Source organism: Lissotriton helveticus, chromosome 5_1 (genome assembly GCF_964261635.1).
Source record: "Lissotriton helveticus chromosome 5_1, aLisHel1.1, whole genome shotgun sequence".
In the NCBI taxonomy this organism is placed as follows: domain Eukaryota; kingdom Metazoa; phylum Chordata; class Amphibia; order Caudata; family Salamandridae; genus Lissotriton; species Lissotriton helveticus.
Window position 1 is genome coordinate 750,593,530 of NC_136065.1, and position 18,788 is coordinate 750,612,317.

Consider the following 18,788-nt stretch of genomic DNA (forward strand, 5'->3'; position numbering starts at 1 on the left):
TTATGAAGAAGCCCACACTAGACCCTTCCAAACCCGAGAACTTCAGACCTATATCTCTCCTCCCGTGGGTGGCTAAGATTGCCGAAACCCATGTTAATAATGCCTTATCCCAATTTCTGAGCTCCAATAAGATTCTGGATCCATCGCAGAATGGATTTAGATCGGGCCATAGCACGGAAACGTCGTTGTTGGCTACCACTGAACATCTCCGGTCAATCCTTGATGCCGGTCAAAGTGCAGCGCTGTTTTTGTTAGACCTCAGCGCTGCCTTTGATACGGTGTCACATGGCATTCTTCTCCATCGATTAGAGACAGCGGGGGTCACTGGGTTGGCCCTAGAGTGGTTCAGAATCTTCTTGACAGAGAGATCTTTCCGTGTGTCCGCCCCCCCGTTCCTCTCTCAGTCCCAGGCCATCGGGCAGGGGGTTCCGCAGGGCTCAGCATTGAGCCCGTTGCTGTTTAATCTCTATGTCCAGCCTCTAGTTCCTGTCGCTAAACAGTGGGACCTCATTAGGGTCTCATATGCTGACACGCAGCTTGTTGTCACCTTAGCGGAGGGGCCCTCTACAACAGCCACCAGATTAGAGACTGGATGACGGCGGTAGCCGAATGGATGGCTAATAATTGCTTGCAATTAAATGCGAGCAAACCTGAGGTGCTGCTGGTTGGAAAAAATGCTGCCCTGTGGAATGAACATTGGTGGCCGTCACGCCTGGGAGTTATGCCTATGCCCAAGACTGTGGTAAAGAATCTTGGGGTCTGGATGGACTCTACTATTAGTTTCCAGACCCACACAAAGAAGGTTGCTGCTACCTGTGTCGGTCTGCTACGAGGCCTTAAACCGCTTTTGAAATTTTTTGACCCATCAGTATGACATTTAATTGTACAGACAAGCATACTGTCGCGCTTGGATTATGCTAGTTCCCTGCTCTTAGGGGCAAATAAAGCAGATACACTTCGGCTGCAAGGGGTTCAAAATTCTGCAGCCAGAATGCTGGTGGGTCTTCCTCACTCCTGTTCGGTCGGGGCCACTATTCGAGGGTTACACTGGCTTCCGATGGAGAAGCGGATCCATTTTAAAGCATTATGTCTATCCTTTAAGATCCGAAAAAGTGCCAGCCCGGCGCTACTGGGAGACCTCTTGATCCCGTATGTCCCCCCTCGGAAGTTGCGCTCGTTGGGGCAACACTTGGTGACTGTCCCTCGGGTCAAACTTTGCCGTGCAGGAGGGCGCTCGTTCCGCTACCTGGCTGCCAAGCTATGGAATTCGCTGCCTGTACATATTCAAGGTATGGACGGCCAGCTTGCTTTCAGGAAAGCTATTAAAACTTTCCTCTTCCCCTCAGTGTAGTCCTTGGTTTGTGACGTCTGTTACGACCTTCCCTGTTGTGTGTGCTTTTAGATCTCTCGCAGCGCCGGGACGCCCCTTTGCTGGGGCAGCTGTGCGCTATAGAAATCATTTAACATAACATAACATAACAGACTCAAGGTGCTCAGGTTCCAAGCTGTGAGCTGGAGAGATGCCGGGTATGGATGGAAAATGTGTCCGTGGTTCATGGTGAGAAGTTGAGGCAGTGGACGAAGAGTTATTGGTTGGCACAGAGAGGAGAAGGAGGTCTGTGAACCATGGTCGACGCAGCCACCTGGGCGCAATCAGCAGGATGTGACATGGCTGTGATCTCATCTTGTGCAGGAGGCGAGGCAGAAGAGGGATCGGCGGAAAAGCGTATGCAAATGTTCTCGACCAATTGATCGAAAAGGCATTCCCGCTCAACCCTTTGTGGGTATTTGGGATTGAGTGGAGTCGCAAAAAGATCCAGGTCCGGCTAGCCCCACAGGCAAAAGACATACTCTAGGGCTGGTTGGTGTAGCTCCCACTCGTGGTTGCCGGTGGCAGTTCTGCTGAGAGAGTCTGCAAGGGCGTTGGAGATGCCCGGTACGTGAACTGCAGTCAACTGGACTCGATGATTTATTGCCCATTCCCAGATTTGCTGCGCCTGCTTGGAGAGCAGCCGTGATCTCGCACCTCCTTGCTTGTTTATGTAGTGCATACTGGTGGTGTTGTCTGTACGCACTAACACTGACTCTCCTTCCACTAGGAGACGGAAGGACTTTAGAGCGAGAAAAATGGCCAAGAGCTCTAGACGGTTGATGTGCCACTTGCGTTGGATCGCAGTCCATTTGCCGTTGACGGACAGTCCCTGGAGGTGTGCGCCCCAATCCTCCAAGGAGGCGTCTGTGGTAAGGGTTAGTGTGGGAGCTGTCTCTAGAAGAGAGCGGCCTGTGGCGACAATGGGACGTGAGTCCACCAGTCCAACGCTACCTGTATCTGAGGCGTCAGTGAGATTATGTCGTTGAACGTGCCTGAGAACTGTCGCCATTGTTTGTCTAACTCTTCCTGAATTACTCTCATATGCAACCTGCAGTTGGGGATCAACGGAATGCAAGATGAGGTCATGCCCAGAAAGGATTTCAATGTTCGGACTGAAACCGACCTTTTTGATTGTAGAAGATCCACCAATTTGGAGATGCGCACTTGGCGTTCTATTGAGACAAATGCCTTTGCCAGTTTTGTGTATCAATGCTCCCAGAAAAACTTTTTTTCTGTTCCGGAAGTACTTGCGATTTTTCGTGATTGATTGATTGAAAGACCTAAGTTTTTGAAGACTGACAGGCAAGTTTGAGTGTGTTGTCTTGCTGCGAGAAAGGTTGGAGCCTTTATAAGGCAGTCGTCTCAGTAGGGGTAAATTTGTATGCCTTGCAGGCGTAGATAAGCTGCCACCGGAGAGATGATCTTTGTAAATTCTCTTGGAGCAGAACGAAGACCAAAAGGTAAGACCTTGAATTGAAAGTGTTTTGATCCTACTTTGAAGCGAAGGTATTTTCTGTGTCTCTGATGTATTGGCACATGAAAATATGCGTCTTGGAGGTCGATTGTAGATAGAAACTCGCTCAGATTTAGGAACTGTAAGATTTCTGTCAGAGTCAGCATGCGAAAGGTCTGAGACTTGATGCACTTTTTGAGTGCTCTTAGGTCCAATATCGGGCGCCACTCTCCTGATTTCTTTCTGATAAGAAAAAAATCGGGAATAAAAACCTGTCCCCTGTTGTGATAGGGGAACCACTTAGACTGCTCCTTTTTGGATCATAACCGTAATTTGCGCAAACAGTTCCTTCAAAAGTGCTGGAGGGGGATCTTTTGGAGGGCAGTTGGCAGGAAACTTGACAAATTCTAGTTAGAGGCCCTTTGAAACTACGTCCAAGACCCAACGATCTGACGTTATTTTTGACCAATTGAAGGAGAATAGAGAGATTCGACCTCCAATCTTCGCTGTAGGATGAGACTTGGGTTTTAAAAAGTCATTGCTTCTTAGAGGGATTGCCTCCCCTGTATGTCGATTTTCTCCTGTACTGTCTAGAATTAGTTTGTCTTGTCTGATTTTGGTTCGCGTAACGCTGTCTGTTGTCCTTGTAGGAGTGGTATTGAGAGGAAGAGCCACGAAAGGAAGATGAGGAGCCTCGACCACGTGCACCACGAAAAGGCCGTTTCCGATATTGGAAAGATCCTCAGGCACGGGCAGTGTCCATATCCTTCTTGATGGACTCCAAGGCGTCATCTACATGCTTGCCGAAGAGGGATTTCCCATCAAAAGGTCAAGTATTCTGGCCTGAACCTCAGGTCGAAAGGATGTGGCCTTCAATCATCCCTGCCTCCTCAAAACTGCAGCTCCTGCCAGCTGTCTGAATCCTATAGAGGAAATGTCAATTGCGCAATCTATAATTTCGGACGAAATTCTTTCAGCCTCCTGCAGGATCGTCTGGGCTTCCACCTTGAATGTTTCAGGAATAAGGTCAAGAAATGCAGACATCTCTGACCACATATGTCGGTCATACCGGCCAAGGATAGCCAAGGAATTTGCCACCCTTACTGTAGTCGCAGACATGGCGGAAAACCTTTTCCCTATGGTATCCAGTCGTCGCCCCTCTTGGTGAGGCGGGGATGTTAATGGAGAAGCTGGATTACGGGACCTCTTTTGTGCAGCCTGCGTAATGACAGAGTCCGGCTTTGGTTGGGAAACGAGGCAGGCAGGTGAATTGTCAGGCGCTCTATATTTTTTGTCGAGGCGTGGCAGTACCGCCGGAACTGAATTGGGGCGCTGCATAAGTTTTAGTCCTTCTTGCCAAATAAAGTATTATTGGTATGGCATGCACTTGTTTCAAAGGTTGATTCTTGAAATCGTAGAGGAAGCAATCCTCTTGTCTGGTGACCAAAGGTAAGTGAGAACGTTTTGCTGCCCTTTCCATCAAGAGGTGGAATCCTTCTATATCCACTGGAAGAGATGCCAGAGGGAATTCGGAGGAGGGGACGGAGTATGAGCTTGATAATTGTCCCAATCTGTGAGAACAGTGTCATCATCCTGGTCCATATTATGATCATCCTCATCAGGGTCCTGATGAACTGGAGACTGTACCGGTGCAACCGGAACTGACACTGGAGTCGATGTTGGCGGTGGAGAGGCCTGCGTAGAGGGTGGAAAACGACGATTATAGTCCTCCAGTATATATTGCAGGTTTGATATCAATGAAATTGGCAACTGAGCCACAGGAACTCCTTGATCAGTATCATCATCATCATCATCATCATCATCATCATCATCGTCTTAGCATTTTATATGCTGTTCCGACGGGCTATTTGCAGCCCGAAAGTTGTCATCTATATCCGATCCGTTGAAGGCATCCTCCTCAGCGGACACAAACAGTTGAGCAGGCAGCCTTGCGGAATGCTGCACAGGGCTCAGAACCAGTGGTACTGGTTGTCGTTTCTAGGAAGAAACAGTGGTCGTAGCTGTTGCCACTGTGTAGGTGGTTGCAGTCGCCAAAGAAAAATGCACCGTCGACGAGCTCGTCGTCGATGACGTCGGCGAGGTCTTTGTCGACGACGATGGAGCTGGCGTTGAAGAAGAGTGTGCTGGCGTCCACGATGTCTCGACGTCGACGGCAAGGATACCGCCGACGAGACTGCCGATGATGAGGTACCTGCTGACGACGAGACCTTCATGTTTGTGAGGAGCAGTCGACAACGTGGACTTCTTCTAAGTGATCTTTATCGTCGACGAGATTGGTCGAACCTCCAAAACCGTCGTCGACGAGGCAGAAGTTGTCGTTTTCGTCGACACAGAGCAGGTCGTCGTCGATGTGGAGATGGCATCGACGGGTTTTTTCGTCGTCGTCGTCGGGCGCGTCGACGAGCCCGTCAACAGGCTGGCACCTTTTTTAGAGGAAAAAGGCACAGCAGGAGTCTGCGACGCCAGAGAACTAGGTCCCGTAGGCGTGGAAACTGGCAGACTCCGTGGGGAAACTGGATTTTGAACCACAGACAGCTTCTTTTTGAGAAAAGGAGAAGGAATCTCAGTCTCACACCCACGTTTAAGAGAGGCCTTCGAATGGTGGGAAGACACACTCTCCACGTCAGACACAGGGTTGTCTGAAGTCTTCAACTTCTGTAGCCACAGAAGGAGACGGGCCTCTCTATCCTTTAAAGTCTTTGCTGAAAAAGTCTTGCACAACTTGCAATTCCTCCCCTCATGAGCCGGATATAAGCAATAGATGCATTTCTTACGAGGGTCCTCAGAAAAAAGGCGAAGTTTTCCACAGGCAGCACACGGCCGGAACAAAGACTTTTTTGAAGAAGACATATTGTTGAAGATTTTGAAGATTTGAAGAAGAAAAAACTGAGCAGAGCTCAGGGAGACTCCCTTCACACGACGTGCGGTAGAAAATCTGAGGGCCTGAGCTTCTGAGGAGAAGGTTCTAGAGGGTGCTACAGGCTGATTGGCTGGAATATGGACCAAATAATGACAATGATATGTTACTAAAGTGTACACTCCGGGGGGCGTGGCCAAGATGGCGGCGGAGTAGGACGTGCTTTACAGTCCCTCCGGCGCTGCCAGATCTTTAGCTTTGTTTCATCGCCCAGTAGTGTGCCCATCCATGCCTACAACAGTGCGGCCCTAAGTCCAGAAGCTTACCCGAACCTGGCGAAGCCCTTTTGGTCGGAGCCGAGCGGATGTGGACTGGGGTAGCGGAGTGAGGCCTTAGCGGACGGCTGTCCCGGCGGGCCTCGTGGCAGCAGAGCGCGGGGGCCTGCTGACGCTGAGGCGGAGTGTTGGAGGCTCGTCGCCGCCGGTGCTGTCCGAGAGGCGCGGCGTCAGGAGCGGTGGTTGCGGCGCCAGGGGAAGCAGAGACGCCTCGTGGAGCAGTGCGTGGTGCGTGGAGAGAAGGGAGACGCACTCACACTGAGCAGCGCTGCGGTGTCGGGAGAGGCCCGGACACCCGCAGCAGAGGACGTGGCAGTGATCGGCGTGCGGCGCTTGTGGGTCCCGGCGCCAATTTGTGGCAACTGGAGCTGTGTCTGCTGACCACCCTGGCCCTGGAGACAGAGGTGAGGTGAGAGTGGGTGGCCCCCCGGGAACCCAAGCACTCGGTCCGTGGACCGGCGGACAGCGGTGGGGCCTGTGGTGCGGTGTGGTGCCGGTCGCGTAGTGCCGCATAGGGCCCTAAGTGCAAGTGGAGGCGGGAGCTACGGGGAGCGCCGTCCAGGCGGGCCCTGCGAGCTGGTGGCTGGGGCCTCGCTGACTGCAAACAACCCACTGCCCGGGAGGCTGGGAGCAAGCCCTGGGGATGGGGGCACGTCCTCCCCACCTCCCCCCGCATTGATCAGCTTGCAGAATACTGGTCCCTACCCGGCTGGGGGAAGAGTGGAGCCGGGAGGCTTGGACTGTTTTCGACCTGTGTACCGGCAGGGGGGTGCAGCTCTGGGAACTCCGGCCCTGCTGGTTGGGCCTAGCGGTGGATTGGGACACACGTGGCCGGCCTGCCCCCTGCGGTCCTGGTACTAGGAGAGGGGCTGAAGAGCGCAGGTGGCGGCGTCCTCCTGGATGTGGCGGTGGATCAGGGCCTACCCAGTACGGGGCTTTGCGGTAGCGTGCCTCTCCAGCTCCAGAGAGAGACCTCGGCCAAGATTGGGGTACCTACCCATTACATAGCCGGAAGACCGTACCGAGGGGTGGCATTGAGAGCGGCTGATCTGCCAAGCGGAGCGGTGGACAGCTTGGAGGACCCAAGGTGAAGCGGGGGGGTCACAGGTAGCCACGCGGCGCAAGTAGTAGCCCACTTGAGTGACCGGCGGTGAGGGCGACTCTTCAGTGGGCGAGTGCCTATTGTCCTCTATCCAGATCCTATTCCGGCTCAGACAGCTGCGAATCTGAGGGCTGGGGCGTGGGCGCCTCCGGGTGCATGATGGCGACGGCCAGAAACCGAAAGGATAAGCCCATGAAAGATGTGGCCCAGAAGGTGCCGGGGCAGACCACTTCGCCGACCGTGTCTCAGTCGCCGTGAGCTGAAGATAGCGAGGCGCCGGTGACCAAGGCCTTCATGCTGGAATTGTTTTCCACCATTAAAGAGGACATTGTAGAGCTGCGGTCGCAGCTTGCATCCGACCTGAGGGAGAGGAGGCGTGACGTGGAGGCAGTGGGGGAACGGGTGGCGACTCTTGAAGACCACGATCTGGGAATGGCGGAGGATGCCCATCAACTCCAGCAGGATGTAATTCGCCTCACGGAACAGAACCTGGATCTTCAGGCGCATGCAGAGGACTTAGGGAATAGGTCTCGGCGGAATAACATTCGGATTCAAGCAGTCCCGTGGAAAGGTGAAGGGGATGATCTGCGTGAATATGTTGGTGCCCTCTTCCGTCAGATCCTAGCTGAGGAGGACCGCCAAGATATCCAACTGGACCGTGTTCATCGCGTGGGTCTTCCGCGGGGAGCCAAGGGCCCCCCCCTGACATTTTGGTGTGTGTACACGACTTTCAGCTCAAGGAGAGGATCCTCCGGAAAGCACGTGATCTAACTCCCTTGCAATTTCGTGACCAACACCCTGCACTTTTCCTGGATCTGGCAGCCTCCACGCTCGTCAAGAGCAGGGACTTCAAGCCCATCACGAATGACCTGAGGGAACAGGGGATTCCCTACTCGTGGGGCCACCCGTTCAGACTAATTTTTAAATTCAAGGGCAAGTTGGTTCAGGTCCGTTCTCTGGAGTCTGCTTTTGAAATCTTGGGACTGGAGCAGGCCGCTCCCGCGCCTAGAAATGACAGGTCGCCTAATAGACAGAAAAGACGCTCCGAGGAATGACAGCGCGTTGGTAGGCCTGCCTCCATTGTAAGGCCTGACTTGTCGACGAGCCTGTTGGAGAGGGGAGCTACGGTTGCTTCCGTGGCCCTGGTCACCGACACGCCCGGGCCCGATGGCTTGGCACTTGCTGGGCCAGTAGCTGGCGCCAGAGGCGGATATCTATCGGATGAACTTGGCTGGCATCCTTACGTCCTGGGTCGGGGAGGAGTCCTGTATCAGGAATTGGGAGGGTGAGATGTTGGTGCCATGTTCCCCCTGCTATTGGGGCCTGTTTAACAGACTGTCGTTTTTTCCTCTCTTCTATGAATGTTGACTCCTGTGTTCTAGGGGGGTTTTCCTCATATGTGGGGGGGGGGGGGTATTCCGGGTTGTTTTTGGGGGCTCCGCATCAGCTTGCGAGGGAACTGGGTAGAGGTCCAGAGGTAGTTGGGGCAGGGCGGAATGAAAGGGGGTGTGGAATAAGGTTGTGCATTAGGTGTCTGCTTTTTTCATGGACATAGTGACCAGGGATTTGAAGGTAGTGAGCCTCAATGTTAGGGGCCTTTATAGCCCGGTGAAACGGGCTGCTATTCTATCCCTACTGAAGAATGCAGAAGGGGGTGTGTAGCTGTTGCAAGGGACCCAACTTCTCTCAAAAGATGTTCGACGCATTGGCTGATAGGCGCTTCCCGCTCCAGCTGTGGACTTCCGGGCCGAATAAGGAGAACGGGGTGTCTATTCTTTTTAGTGCGCGTGCACATTGTAAAATTCTCTCCCAGGTGGTAGACATTAAAGGCCGATTCCTGGCCATGCGCGTGCAATGGGGGGAGATGCACTTCACAATAGGGTCCATTTATCCCCCAAACGTCGAGCAGGAGACCTTTTTGCAAGCGGCTCTCTCACTGGTGCTAGCATCGCCAGACGCCCTGATTCTGGTGGGTGGGGATCTGAACATTGTGATGTTGACAGATCTGAGCAGCGGTCCTATCAGACAGGAGCGTTATCATAGGGGGCGGAGCAGTGGCTCTTGGAGGGAGGGTTGCACGATGTGTGGCGCGTTCAGCACCCCCAGGAGCGTGATTACACCTACTACTCGGCAGCTCACAAGACCTATGCGCGCTTAGATCATTTCCTGGCTACATCCCCTTTCTTGTCTCAGTTGTCAGCAGCAGATATAGTGCCGCGATCCTTGTCAGACCATGCACTTATAACAGTTGTCCTTACTTCTAGCGGCTCTAGGCCCCCACCAGCTGGCTGGCGCCTCCGTGACCCATTGTTCCACTCAGACTCGGTAGAAAATCCGCGATACTATCACTCATTATCTTGCCGAAAAAAGGAAGTTGGGGATATGGCCCTTGCGTCGGTTTGGGAGGTTCTGAAATTGGTGGTACGGGGCGAATTTATAGCGATTGCTGCGACATACTCCCGCCTGCACAAGAGGACTGGGGCTCCAAGGGTATGGAGGGAGTTAGAGACAAAGAGACGCATGCTGAAGCACCTTGACCTCGATAGGGCTGCCCATGCTTTACTGCGTTTATGCCACAAGTTTTATCTTTGCGAGGACAAGGGGGGCGGATGCTTGCGCATAGGCTGAGGGCGCGCGCTCAGCTGACTACTATCCAGACCATTAGGGATCCTCAGGCGACTGAGCACTCCACTGATGCTGCCATTGTGGACACATTTCGCCAATTCTACCAAACTTTATACAAGAGGGAGGGTGCGACTTCTCAAGGAGTGGCGGACTACCTCGCATTGTGCGGGGTCACACCCCTCATCCGGGAATCGGCAGAGGCTTTGGACTAGGCAATCCGCATTGAGGAGGTCATCTCGGCTTTTGCAAAATTGAAGGTAGCCAAATCCCTTGGGCCGGATGGCTTTTCCACTATCTTTTATAAAACTTACTGTGTGGAGCTGGCTCCCCTCCTGACTCACCTTTCTAATTCCTTTCTTGATACGGGGGCGGTGGCTCCGTCCATGGCAGAGGCGGCGATCACGGTCATTCTTAAACCCGGGAAAGACCCTAAAGAGTGCTGTTCGTATAGACCGATCTCATTGCTCAACATAGATGCCAAGCTGTTTGCGGGTGTGCTAGCGGCAAGGCTTAGCCCCTTGATGGACGGAATCATTGAGCCGGATTAGGCGGGATTTATCCCAACTCGACAAGGGGGGGACAATACTAAACGGTTGCTTCACCTCATGGATATGGTTCATCGGTCGCGTACGCAGGCTTTACTGCTCTCGATCGACGCGGACAAAGCCGTTGACCAAATCGACTGGGACTACTTGTTCGCTACACTGCGGACGTTCGGAATAGGGGATAATTTCCTGAGGTGGGTTCAGTGCCTCTACGCCGCTCCTAGGGCGGCGGGGCGCGTAAATGGCTGTAGATCTGCCCCTTTCCCCATTACTAGGAGAACGCGACAGGGGTGTCCCCTCTCCCCGTTGCTTTTTGCGCTCTATATGGAGCCTTTTGCTCAGCGCGTCCGGTCTAACGTTGACATCGCCGGGATCAAATTTGGGGCTGATATTCATAAGATCAGTCTGTACGCAGATGACGTCATCCTGTCATTAACCCAGCCTCATTCCTCCTTGCTGTGTTGTAATCAAAAAGAGAGAGGAGAACTAGAGAGGCTAGTCAGTTTCCCCAGTTTATATGTTAGCAATCAATGAGAACTAGCTCTGGTTTAAATTGTTTGTATGTCTGCGGGTGGAGGAAAACCATTAGGTTTTATGAAGGCCCTCACCCACCAACCTAGTTGGTGGCATGCTTCATCATCGGGCCCCATCCGAGGTACCGTGTGTACCTCAGGTGTGCTTCGACGCCAGATTACTGTGGAGCTGGTTTTTTGGTTCGTGAGGGTGCTGTGAATGTGCTCTGAGTGAGGTTTAAAATACTGCCCTGAGTGTCCCAAAGACTGTTTTAATGGTGGGCCCCAGGCAGTCAATAAAAACAAAGGTTTTCGGACGTGCACGGTAGGCTTATGGCCTCCGACGTCATGAACGGTCAACTAGTTTCAGCCAGGCCTTTTCTTCTACTGGCCTTCGTCAGGACCTTATATGTGTAGGGTGTTACAGGGGTTTGTATGAGTTTGTCAGTGCCCTGTGTGTAAAGAACACGCTATGTGCAAGAGGTGTTTCCTCTCGAGTTGTACCTGTGGGGGGTAAAAAAGGACAGACATAACATTTAAGTCAAGGCTCCTTGTAGCGGGCTAAAAGCATTCAGTGAGGCCGCGCTGGGTGCCTAGAGGTGACGACGGACAAGGCGATAGTGTTGGCGTCAGTGGCGGGCAGTGAAAGTGTGGCCTGTCTCACAATATGCGTAATTATATGTGAAATTAGGCCTAAGTACCTTAACCTGAGTTGGCGTAAACAGTGGTGAAGGAATAAAAAACATTAAAATGGAGTTGCTTACACCTGATTTTAGCGAACAACTCAGCATGGAGCTCAGCCGGGGGCCAGGACCATGTGCACTCTAAATTAAGGGAAGAAAAGGAAAAAGGGGGAAGGGGGTAGTCTGGACCCAACAAGGTAACGGTAAAAGGATGCACACACAGACACGGCCTGGGGCAGCATGAATGGTGGCTGTACCGTTAACAAAGTCGAGTTCAGGTTACTGCGCGATGTCACTGGGCCCGCAAAGAACCTGTTGTTCGGGCAGAGGTTCCGTGAGAAGTGAGCTTCAGTGTAGAGAGCGCTTAAATACCAGTAGAAAAGTACAAAAAGGGAGTGGTCCGGGACTGGGTAAAGGTGGTGTGAAATTAGCCAAATGAAACACCATAGGATTTAAAGAAATGATTGTACCTAGCCTATGAGTGATGTAATTTGGGAACATTGAAAATACTGTGTTTTTGTAAAGGCGTTTCTGATTATAACGTGATGTTGCTAATTTCACACCACCTTTACCCAGTCCCTCACAACCATCTTGCACTCCCCTTTCCTTCTCACTGAGAGCACCTATAATGTAATGAATTTACAATTACGTTGAATATTGTTGAAACATATGAGATCCAATATCTCGATCAAATTACAGAAACAATCAATTGCAGAAATAAATGCAATTTAAATTTGAACATTGTATATTTTATCATTTGAATTGTTGAGTCACATTAATGAAATATAAATGTGTGGCATTTGTCTGTATGGAGTTATACAGAATAACCTGTAAATTGAATATTCTCGAACCCGGACCACTCCCTTTTTGTACTTATCTATTGACCCAGGTCTAGGAGTTCTAAGGGCCCACCCCATTATAACGCGTAAATACCAGTAGAAAGCGCCAGGTGTTGCTTCTTAGCTGTGTCAGGTGTTCTGGCCTGGGCACGTGTAACAGGGTGTGTTCAGCTTCCTGTTGCCTCGAGGAGATGCCTGTAGTAGAGGAAATAGAAGAAAGACTCGCATGCAGGTGTATATTCAGCTTCCTGTTGTCTCGAGGAGATGCTTGTAGTAGAGGAAATAGAAGAAAGGCTCGCATGCAGGGGTATGTAGCGCTCTCTCTATTTATTTTCATGGCGCAGTTGAATGTCTAGATCGCTTAGATGCGCGTGCAAATGTGCGGTCATCTACAAGAGTGCTAATCCATATAGGGGAGTTGCGCTCCATCTGTGCACTATAATGGAGGGGCGCCCTCTCTATTTGTGTATAAAGCGGCAACTAGGCGGGGCTAAGGTGGTAACGTACGCTAATGTGCAGTGATATTGCTGCATATTGGCTCTGCCATGAGTGGAGGTGATGAACCCACTGTGTGGGGGGCTCATGAGAATGTGCAGGGGGATTACACATGGGGAGTTCACGTGCTCTTCAGGGAAGGGACATCGCGGGGTCATAATGGTCTCGTGTGGGTGTATACCCTGGCACAGTGTAGTGGGTCCAGGCGGGCCGTGGAGATTAAGTGCCCGGCCGGGTGGAGTAAGGTTCAGGGGGCATCAGAGGGCGGGATCTGGTGTCGTCCCACAGAGTGATGGTTTAGCGCATTTTGAGAAGGAACTGTGAGTGAGTTGGTCACAACCTAGGTGTTAGAGTCAGTAAGTCGCACTGAGGACGTTTGGTGTTGGGACATGTAACAGGGCAGGGTTATCCCAGGCCCTGCAAGGACGCTGTTGGTGAGATGGCACTGGGAGAGTGGAAATGATGTGTCAGGTGTTGACAGAAGGGGGCCCTCATCTGCTGAGGCTGTTCCACTGAATATTATCATTCAGTCCCTCCGTGTGGGTTGACAATCTGTAGATCCAGCATTGTTCTTTGGACAGTAGCTGCTTCCCGTTGTCTGTAGGGTGGACAGGGATCTGTTCGATGACTGTCCATCTGAGGTCATTGGTGGTATGTCCAAGTCTAAGGAAGTGGTCTGTAAGTTTGCTGATAGTCTTCTTGCACCGAATCGTACTTCTGTGTTCAGTGATTCTGGTGCGTACTTTTCTCGTTGTCATCCCCACGTATCGGAGCTGGCATGGGCACTCAATCAAGTACACTAGGCTGGTTGAATTGCAGTTCTTGTGCTTGCGTTGGTGCCATGTTTTTCCCGTTTGCAGATTGAGGGTTTTGGTATGTGTCGTGAGATGGCAAATGCTGCAATCGCCACAGGGGTAGTGACCTGTGACTTTGGGGAGGTTCTTGATGTAGTGTAGGGTTGATGGTGGTTTCCGTGGTTCTAGGCCGTGTAGAGATGAGTTGATCCCGTAGGCTGTTCGATTTTTTATAAGCGAAGAGGAGCAGGTCCCAGTCTTGTTTGCCTGTGTGGATGATTCTCCAATTTTTCTTAATGATTTTAGCCACTGTATTGGAGATAGGGTTGTACGTGGTGACACAGGTCAACGGTGTTGTTGTTTCTTGACGGGTCGGTGTTTCCAGGAGGGCGTATCTAAGTTGGGGCGGTACTGGACCACAATTTTGGATGAGTTGGGTGCTGCGTTTCAGATCACATTTCCCCGGAAGCCGGAGCATACGCTGTTGGGGCTTCCCCATTCTAAGTTCTTTCCCCTGCGCTCGCTGAAGGGTAAGCAGATTGCGCTGGCGCTATTAGCTGCGAGGCAGGTGCTCCTAGCACATTGGGGCTCCCCGACTGTGCCTGACCCCCGAGACTGGTTTCAAAGACTCTGGCACATCCTGGCTCTGGAACGACTCTCCCTGGGAATGGATGGGAAAGGTTCTGAATATACTAAGCTCTGGGCCCCGTTCTTACAGCTCCTATCCAAAGACCTAAGGGAGGTAACTTGCCCGAAGTACTTGCAGATCCTGCAACTCATCCCCTTAGAACCTAAGGGGGCTAAGCCGGTGAATTGAGTTCTGCCTTGTAGCATGAGTGGACCCTGGAGTGTGAGTGGTGCAGAAAGAAGCTGATGCGGGGTGGGGTGGGGTGGGAAAAGGGGGGAGGGGGGTTGTTTTGGAGGGGAAGGGGGTGGGGGGAGAGGGGCTTTCTTTTGTTTGCTTGTTTGTTCCTTGATAAAAGCGGTCATTGCATGGGCGGGCTGCTCTAAAGTCTACTTTGCCTACGCGGAGTCGTCCTCCGGGATGTAGGCCCAGACGCTGTGTCATTAATATGTGATTGCGCCCTGCCGGCACGTTGATGTAGGCAGCTGGGCTGTGTACCATGATGTGTTCCCGCACAATAAAACGTTTGACTCTAAAGTGTACACTCCCTTAATGCTTTCTATGAGTCAATGCTGTTCTATGGTACTTGGAAGTTTTATGAAAAATCTTATATCTTTATATATATTTTAATGTATATATTTTTATTTATACATTTACATATGTATATGTACTTTATGTATATATGTTTTCTTACTACTATTTTATGTACCGTGGGACTCCAACTTCGACGACGGGGAATTATTCAAGCATGTGAATCTATGAAAGACACCCTAATACTGGAGAAAAGCTGGGTCTCCGGGGGTGGAAAAATCACTCTGTGCTCGGGAGCCCATGTGAAAGACTTGGCCTAGGTCCCCAGGAGAACATCGGTAAGGGCCTCACTAAAGGGGAGAATGGACTTCGCAGAGATTGCCCCAGTAAAACACCTCCGTCAAATCACTGGTCTTGACTTTGACAGATAGCAACAGCAGGTCAAGGACATCTGCCACCCTGCACATCACTGTAACAAAAGACACACCCCCCCTCCATGGCAGGGCCCGGTGAAGTAATCAGGTTAGAGTCTAGAGAGGTGCCCAGTCCATTGCCATTACCCAGCTTCTCATACCAGTTTCCTCCTTGTAGGGGTCATCCTCAAAGGGGCCACACCCCTCCTCCTCATCCCGCTTCAGTTAAAAAGTGTGTGCCACTGGGTGGCAAGTCCATGGGTAAAACAAGAGCCAGATGGCTTTCTCCAGTGTCGACATTGGGGCAGTGCTGTCTCAGAGTCAGAAATGGATATTAGCTCTATAATCGGGCCAGTGATGGGAAACGGGCTGAGGACGGTGGTGGCACCCATGACGGTGTCGGCTGGGATGCGGGTGTGGGTTCAGAGGGACCCTCTGGCATCAAGGGTGAACCCGCTGATATTTACCCAGCTGGAGCACCTCTCTGCCCCATTGTGCCAGAAGCACACCAGAGAATGCTGTGTACCCTGAGATGCAGCGCATGGTGTGGTAGAACTCCAACAGTTTGGCAGGGTCGCTTCTGGGGGCGCGGAGCAGACCCAGCCGCTGGCTCTGTGGATGTAGAGGCGGTCCTAGAAGTACAGCCTCTTCTAGGGAAAGCTTATTAATGCTTCAGCTTCTTCTTCTGCTTCTTTGACTCTGGTTTGGATGACAAGTACTTGGAGCGTGATGACTATCATCCTCGGGAACGGCCCTGAAAATGAAAATGGCCGGAGATTTCCCTTTGGAGCAGGACAGGGATCAGCATAGAGTGTTCTTCTCCCACACCACCAGGAACTTCAACGCCCACTCACTTTCAGATTCACGGACTTACCGTCAGGACAGGCTTGAAGGTCGAGGCCTGACCTCAGGCACCACAGGCAAACCAAGTGTGTGTCAGGGACAGACATCGTCTGTGACATTCCTAACACTATTTATACACCGTGGGTTTGGTGGGAGACACGTGGGTTTGGTGGGAGACAGACAAAGAAGCTTAAAAAAGACTCAAACAGCTGAAAAACGTTGGTCAAAAAATGACTTGGATAGCTCTTTGGAGCTGAACTGTTGGGACAGAAAGAAAGGAACGAATGTTAGCGCGCTGCGCTGGGAGGGGGCATGTATATAGGCACGGTGCACGTCACTTCCGACACCGACAATATCAACACAGAGCCGCCAACACCACCTACCAGTGCACAGAGGTATTTCTCATGATTGTCCAGATCCAGTCGGACACCTAGGGAATGTTCTAAGTGGGGGAATCTGTGGTTAGAAGTCTATCAGAAAAATAACAAGCCAGATTACATACATTTCAGGTTACATAAACTTTTGGGAGGATCTACAATACTCTATTACACTGACACTACATCATTTTTCAAATCAGATCCAATTGTACTTCTCCCTTATCACAGCATAAAAATAATCAATCCAATACCATGAAATGAGCCAGCATACAAATACCAGCTTTGACAGTGTGACACAGTTTCAGAAGCACACTGGACATACCTGATGTTCTGTTTGATAATGCTGTTCCCTCACTCCGAATTCACTGGATGGCGATAGAACAGGGTTAATTCCATACGAATTGCCAAAACCCATTTCAGTGAGATCCTCTTTCGAGTTTGTATGGGAATCTAGCTCCATTCCACTGTCTGTGACTGGACTAATGGCAAAAGGTGTGGTTTGTGAACCTTCATTAGAAAGTGGCGAGTTGGCTCCAGAAGAGAGAACATCAACGAAAGGCGCACCACCTACAAATAGTCACAATACCTTAGTTGTATGTCATTAAAACCTGTAGACTGGTCAAACATGTTAGGCATCTGAATGAAAACCAAGATCATGAGTGTGAATATGTAATTAGGCTCCAGACATTTCTGAGAAAAAATAAAAAATCAAGAGGTACAAGTATATTATCCATAAACGCTGTTCGCAATTATGAGGATTCTTATTACCATTACAATGATTTCTGCAGGTTCAACTGTATTAAAGAATACTTGTAAAATATTTATTTTAAATCCTGGTTTAAAGAAAACTCTACAAAAAAATAAAGAAATTTTTCACATATATTTCTGCTGCTCACAAATAGGTGTTTTCCACTTTAGGAACAGTACAGATGTAGCCATCACAATGCATCCCTCCAGCCACCTCAGTCAGTTCTAGAACCCAAACTCCTCTTTAAAAATTAAAGCTGAGTGGGTAGTTTATCGATAACAAAGATCACTATTATGGAGCACCACAAATACAGGTATGGAACTTACTTTTCAGTCATGAAATACTCATCCTATTAAAATCTTCCAAAATAGATATGCAAGCAATTCTCCAAACTAGGTGGAAGTAATAAGAAAGACAACATATGCAAAGGAAGTTGATTCTTCATAGCAACTCCAGCTTAGGCAAAACAAAGGTCATGGCGCAGTGTGAAGCCAAGTCCCTAAAGGGCGACACCTGGTGACCTAATCTAAGGGCACCCACCCCATAAGGTGGGTTCCTCATTCTTCATCTACCATCAACTTGGGCATGCTCTGGCACCACTTCTCAACGCAGTGATAGGCATCCTAGAATTCAGACCACTTGATGCGTAAATAATCACTGCCCCTTACCCACAAGAATATCTAAAAAATACAAAACATTCCTAATTCACAGCCCCAATGCTTTTTCGCAACTAAGTTGTGATTTGGATGATGACTTGGGCACTCTGGAGGGGGAGTGGTAGGAGGCCTTTATGTTCCAGAATGAGATTGCCATTGCAGTATGGTTTAAGCTGATACAACTAAAGTCTCAACACCACATGCACTACACAAAAGAAATACTTACCTACTTGTCTGCAGTGTAACGAAGGTTGCAGAGACTTCTTGCATTTAGTATGGAGGAGTGCAGTATTGCAAAGATACTGACGCAAGATAGCAGATGATATAATAGAGGTTAAACAAGTCAAACTTATTCTTTCTCCACAATAGCCATTATCGAACAAGGCAGACAAACTAAAAGCTATTAGATATATAAAACTGTTAACTGAACTCGGCATGGTGATCACCTAAAGGGACATATCAGACATGGGGAGCACAAAATGCATGAAGCCTCCCTAAGTGAAAGGTGGGATTTGTTGGATACAGATAATTAGAGACATGTGTGCCAAGATCGCGGTTGCCCAATCAATCAATCAATCATAGGCATTTATAGAGCGCTCTACTTACCCGGAGGGTCTCAAGGCGCTAGGGGGGGGGGTGCTGCTACTGCCCGAACAGCCAGGTCTTGAGCTTCTTCCTGAAGGCGAGGTGGTCTTGGGTCAGGCGCAGGTGGGTCGGGAGGGAGTTCCAGGTCTTGGCGGCCAGGTAGGAGAAGGACCTTCCTCCTGTTGTCGTTCTTCGGATGCGGGGGACGGCGGCGAGGGCGTGACTGGCTGATTGGAGGTGTCGTTTGGGAGCGTAGAAGTTGATGCGGTTGTTGAGGTAGCTCGGGCCTTGATCGTGAAGAGCTTTGTGTGCGTGGGTAAGGAGACGGAAGGTGATTCTCTTGTTGACCGGGAGCCAGTGCAGGTCTCTTAGGTGTC

General features: G+C 50.6%; 1 protein-coding gene across 4 annotated transcripts in view; it reads right to left on the minus strand.

Moving 5' to 3' along the window:
• The window catches only part of GBF1 (golgi brefeldin A resistant guanine nucleotide exchange factor 1), a 2,365,494-nt gene that overhangs the window by 1,763,965 nt on the left and 582,741 nt on the right, over positions 1–18,788 (minus strand). For all 4 annotated transcript variants that reach the window (XM_078643218.1, XM_078643217.1, XM_078643220.1 and 1 more), the window contains exon 10: positions 16,745–16,989. In XM_078643218.1, coding sequence (XP_078499344.1) covers positions 16,745–16,989 — 245 coding nt within the window. The remainder of the gene's footprint in view (positions 1–16,744; positions 16,990–18,788) is intronic.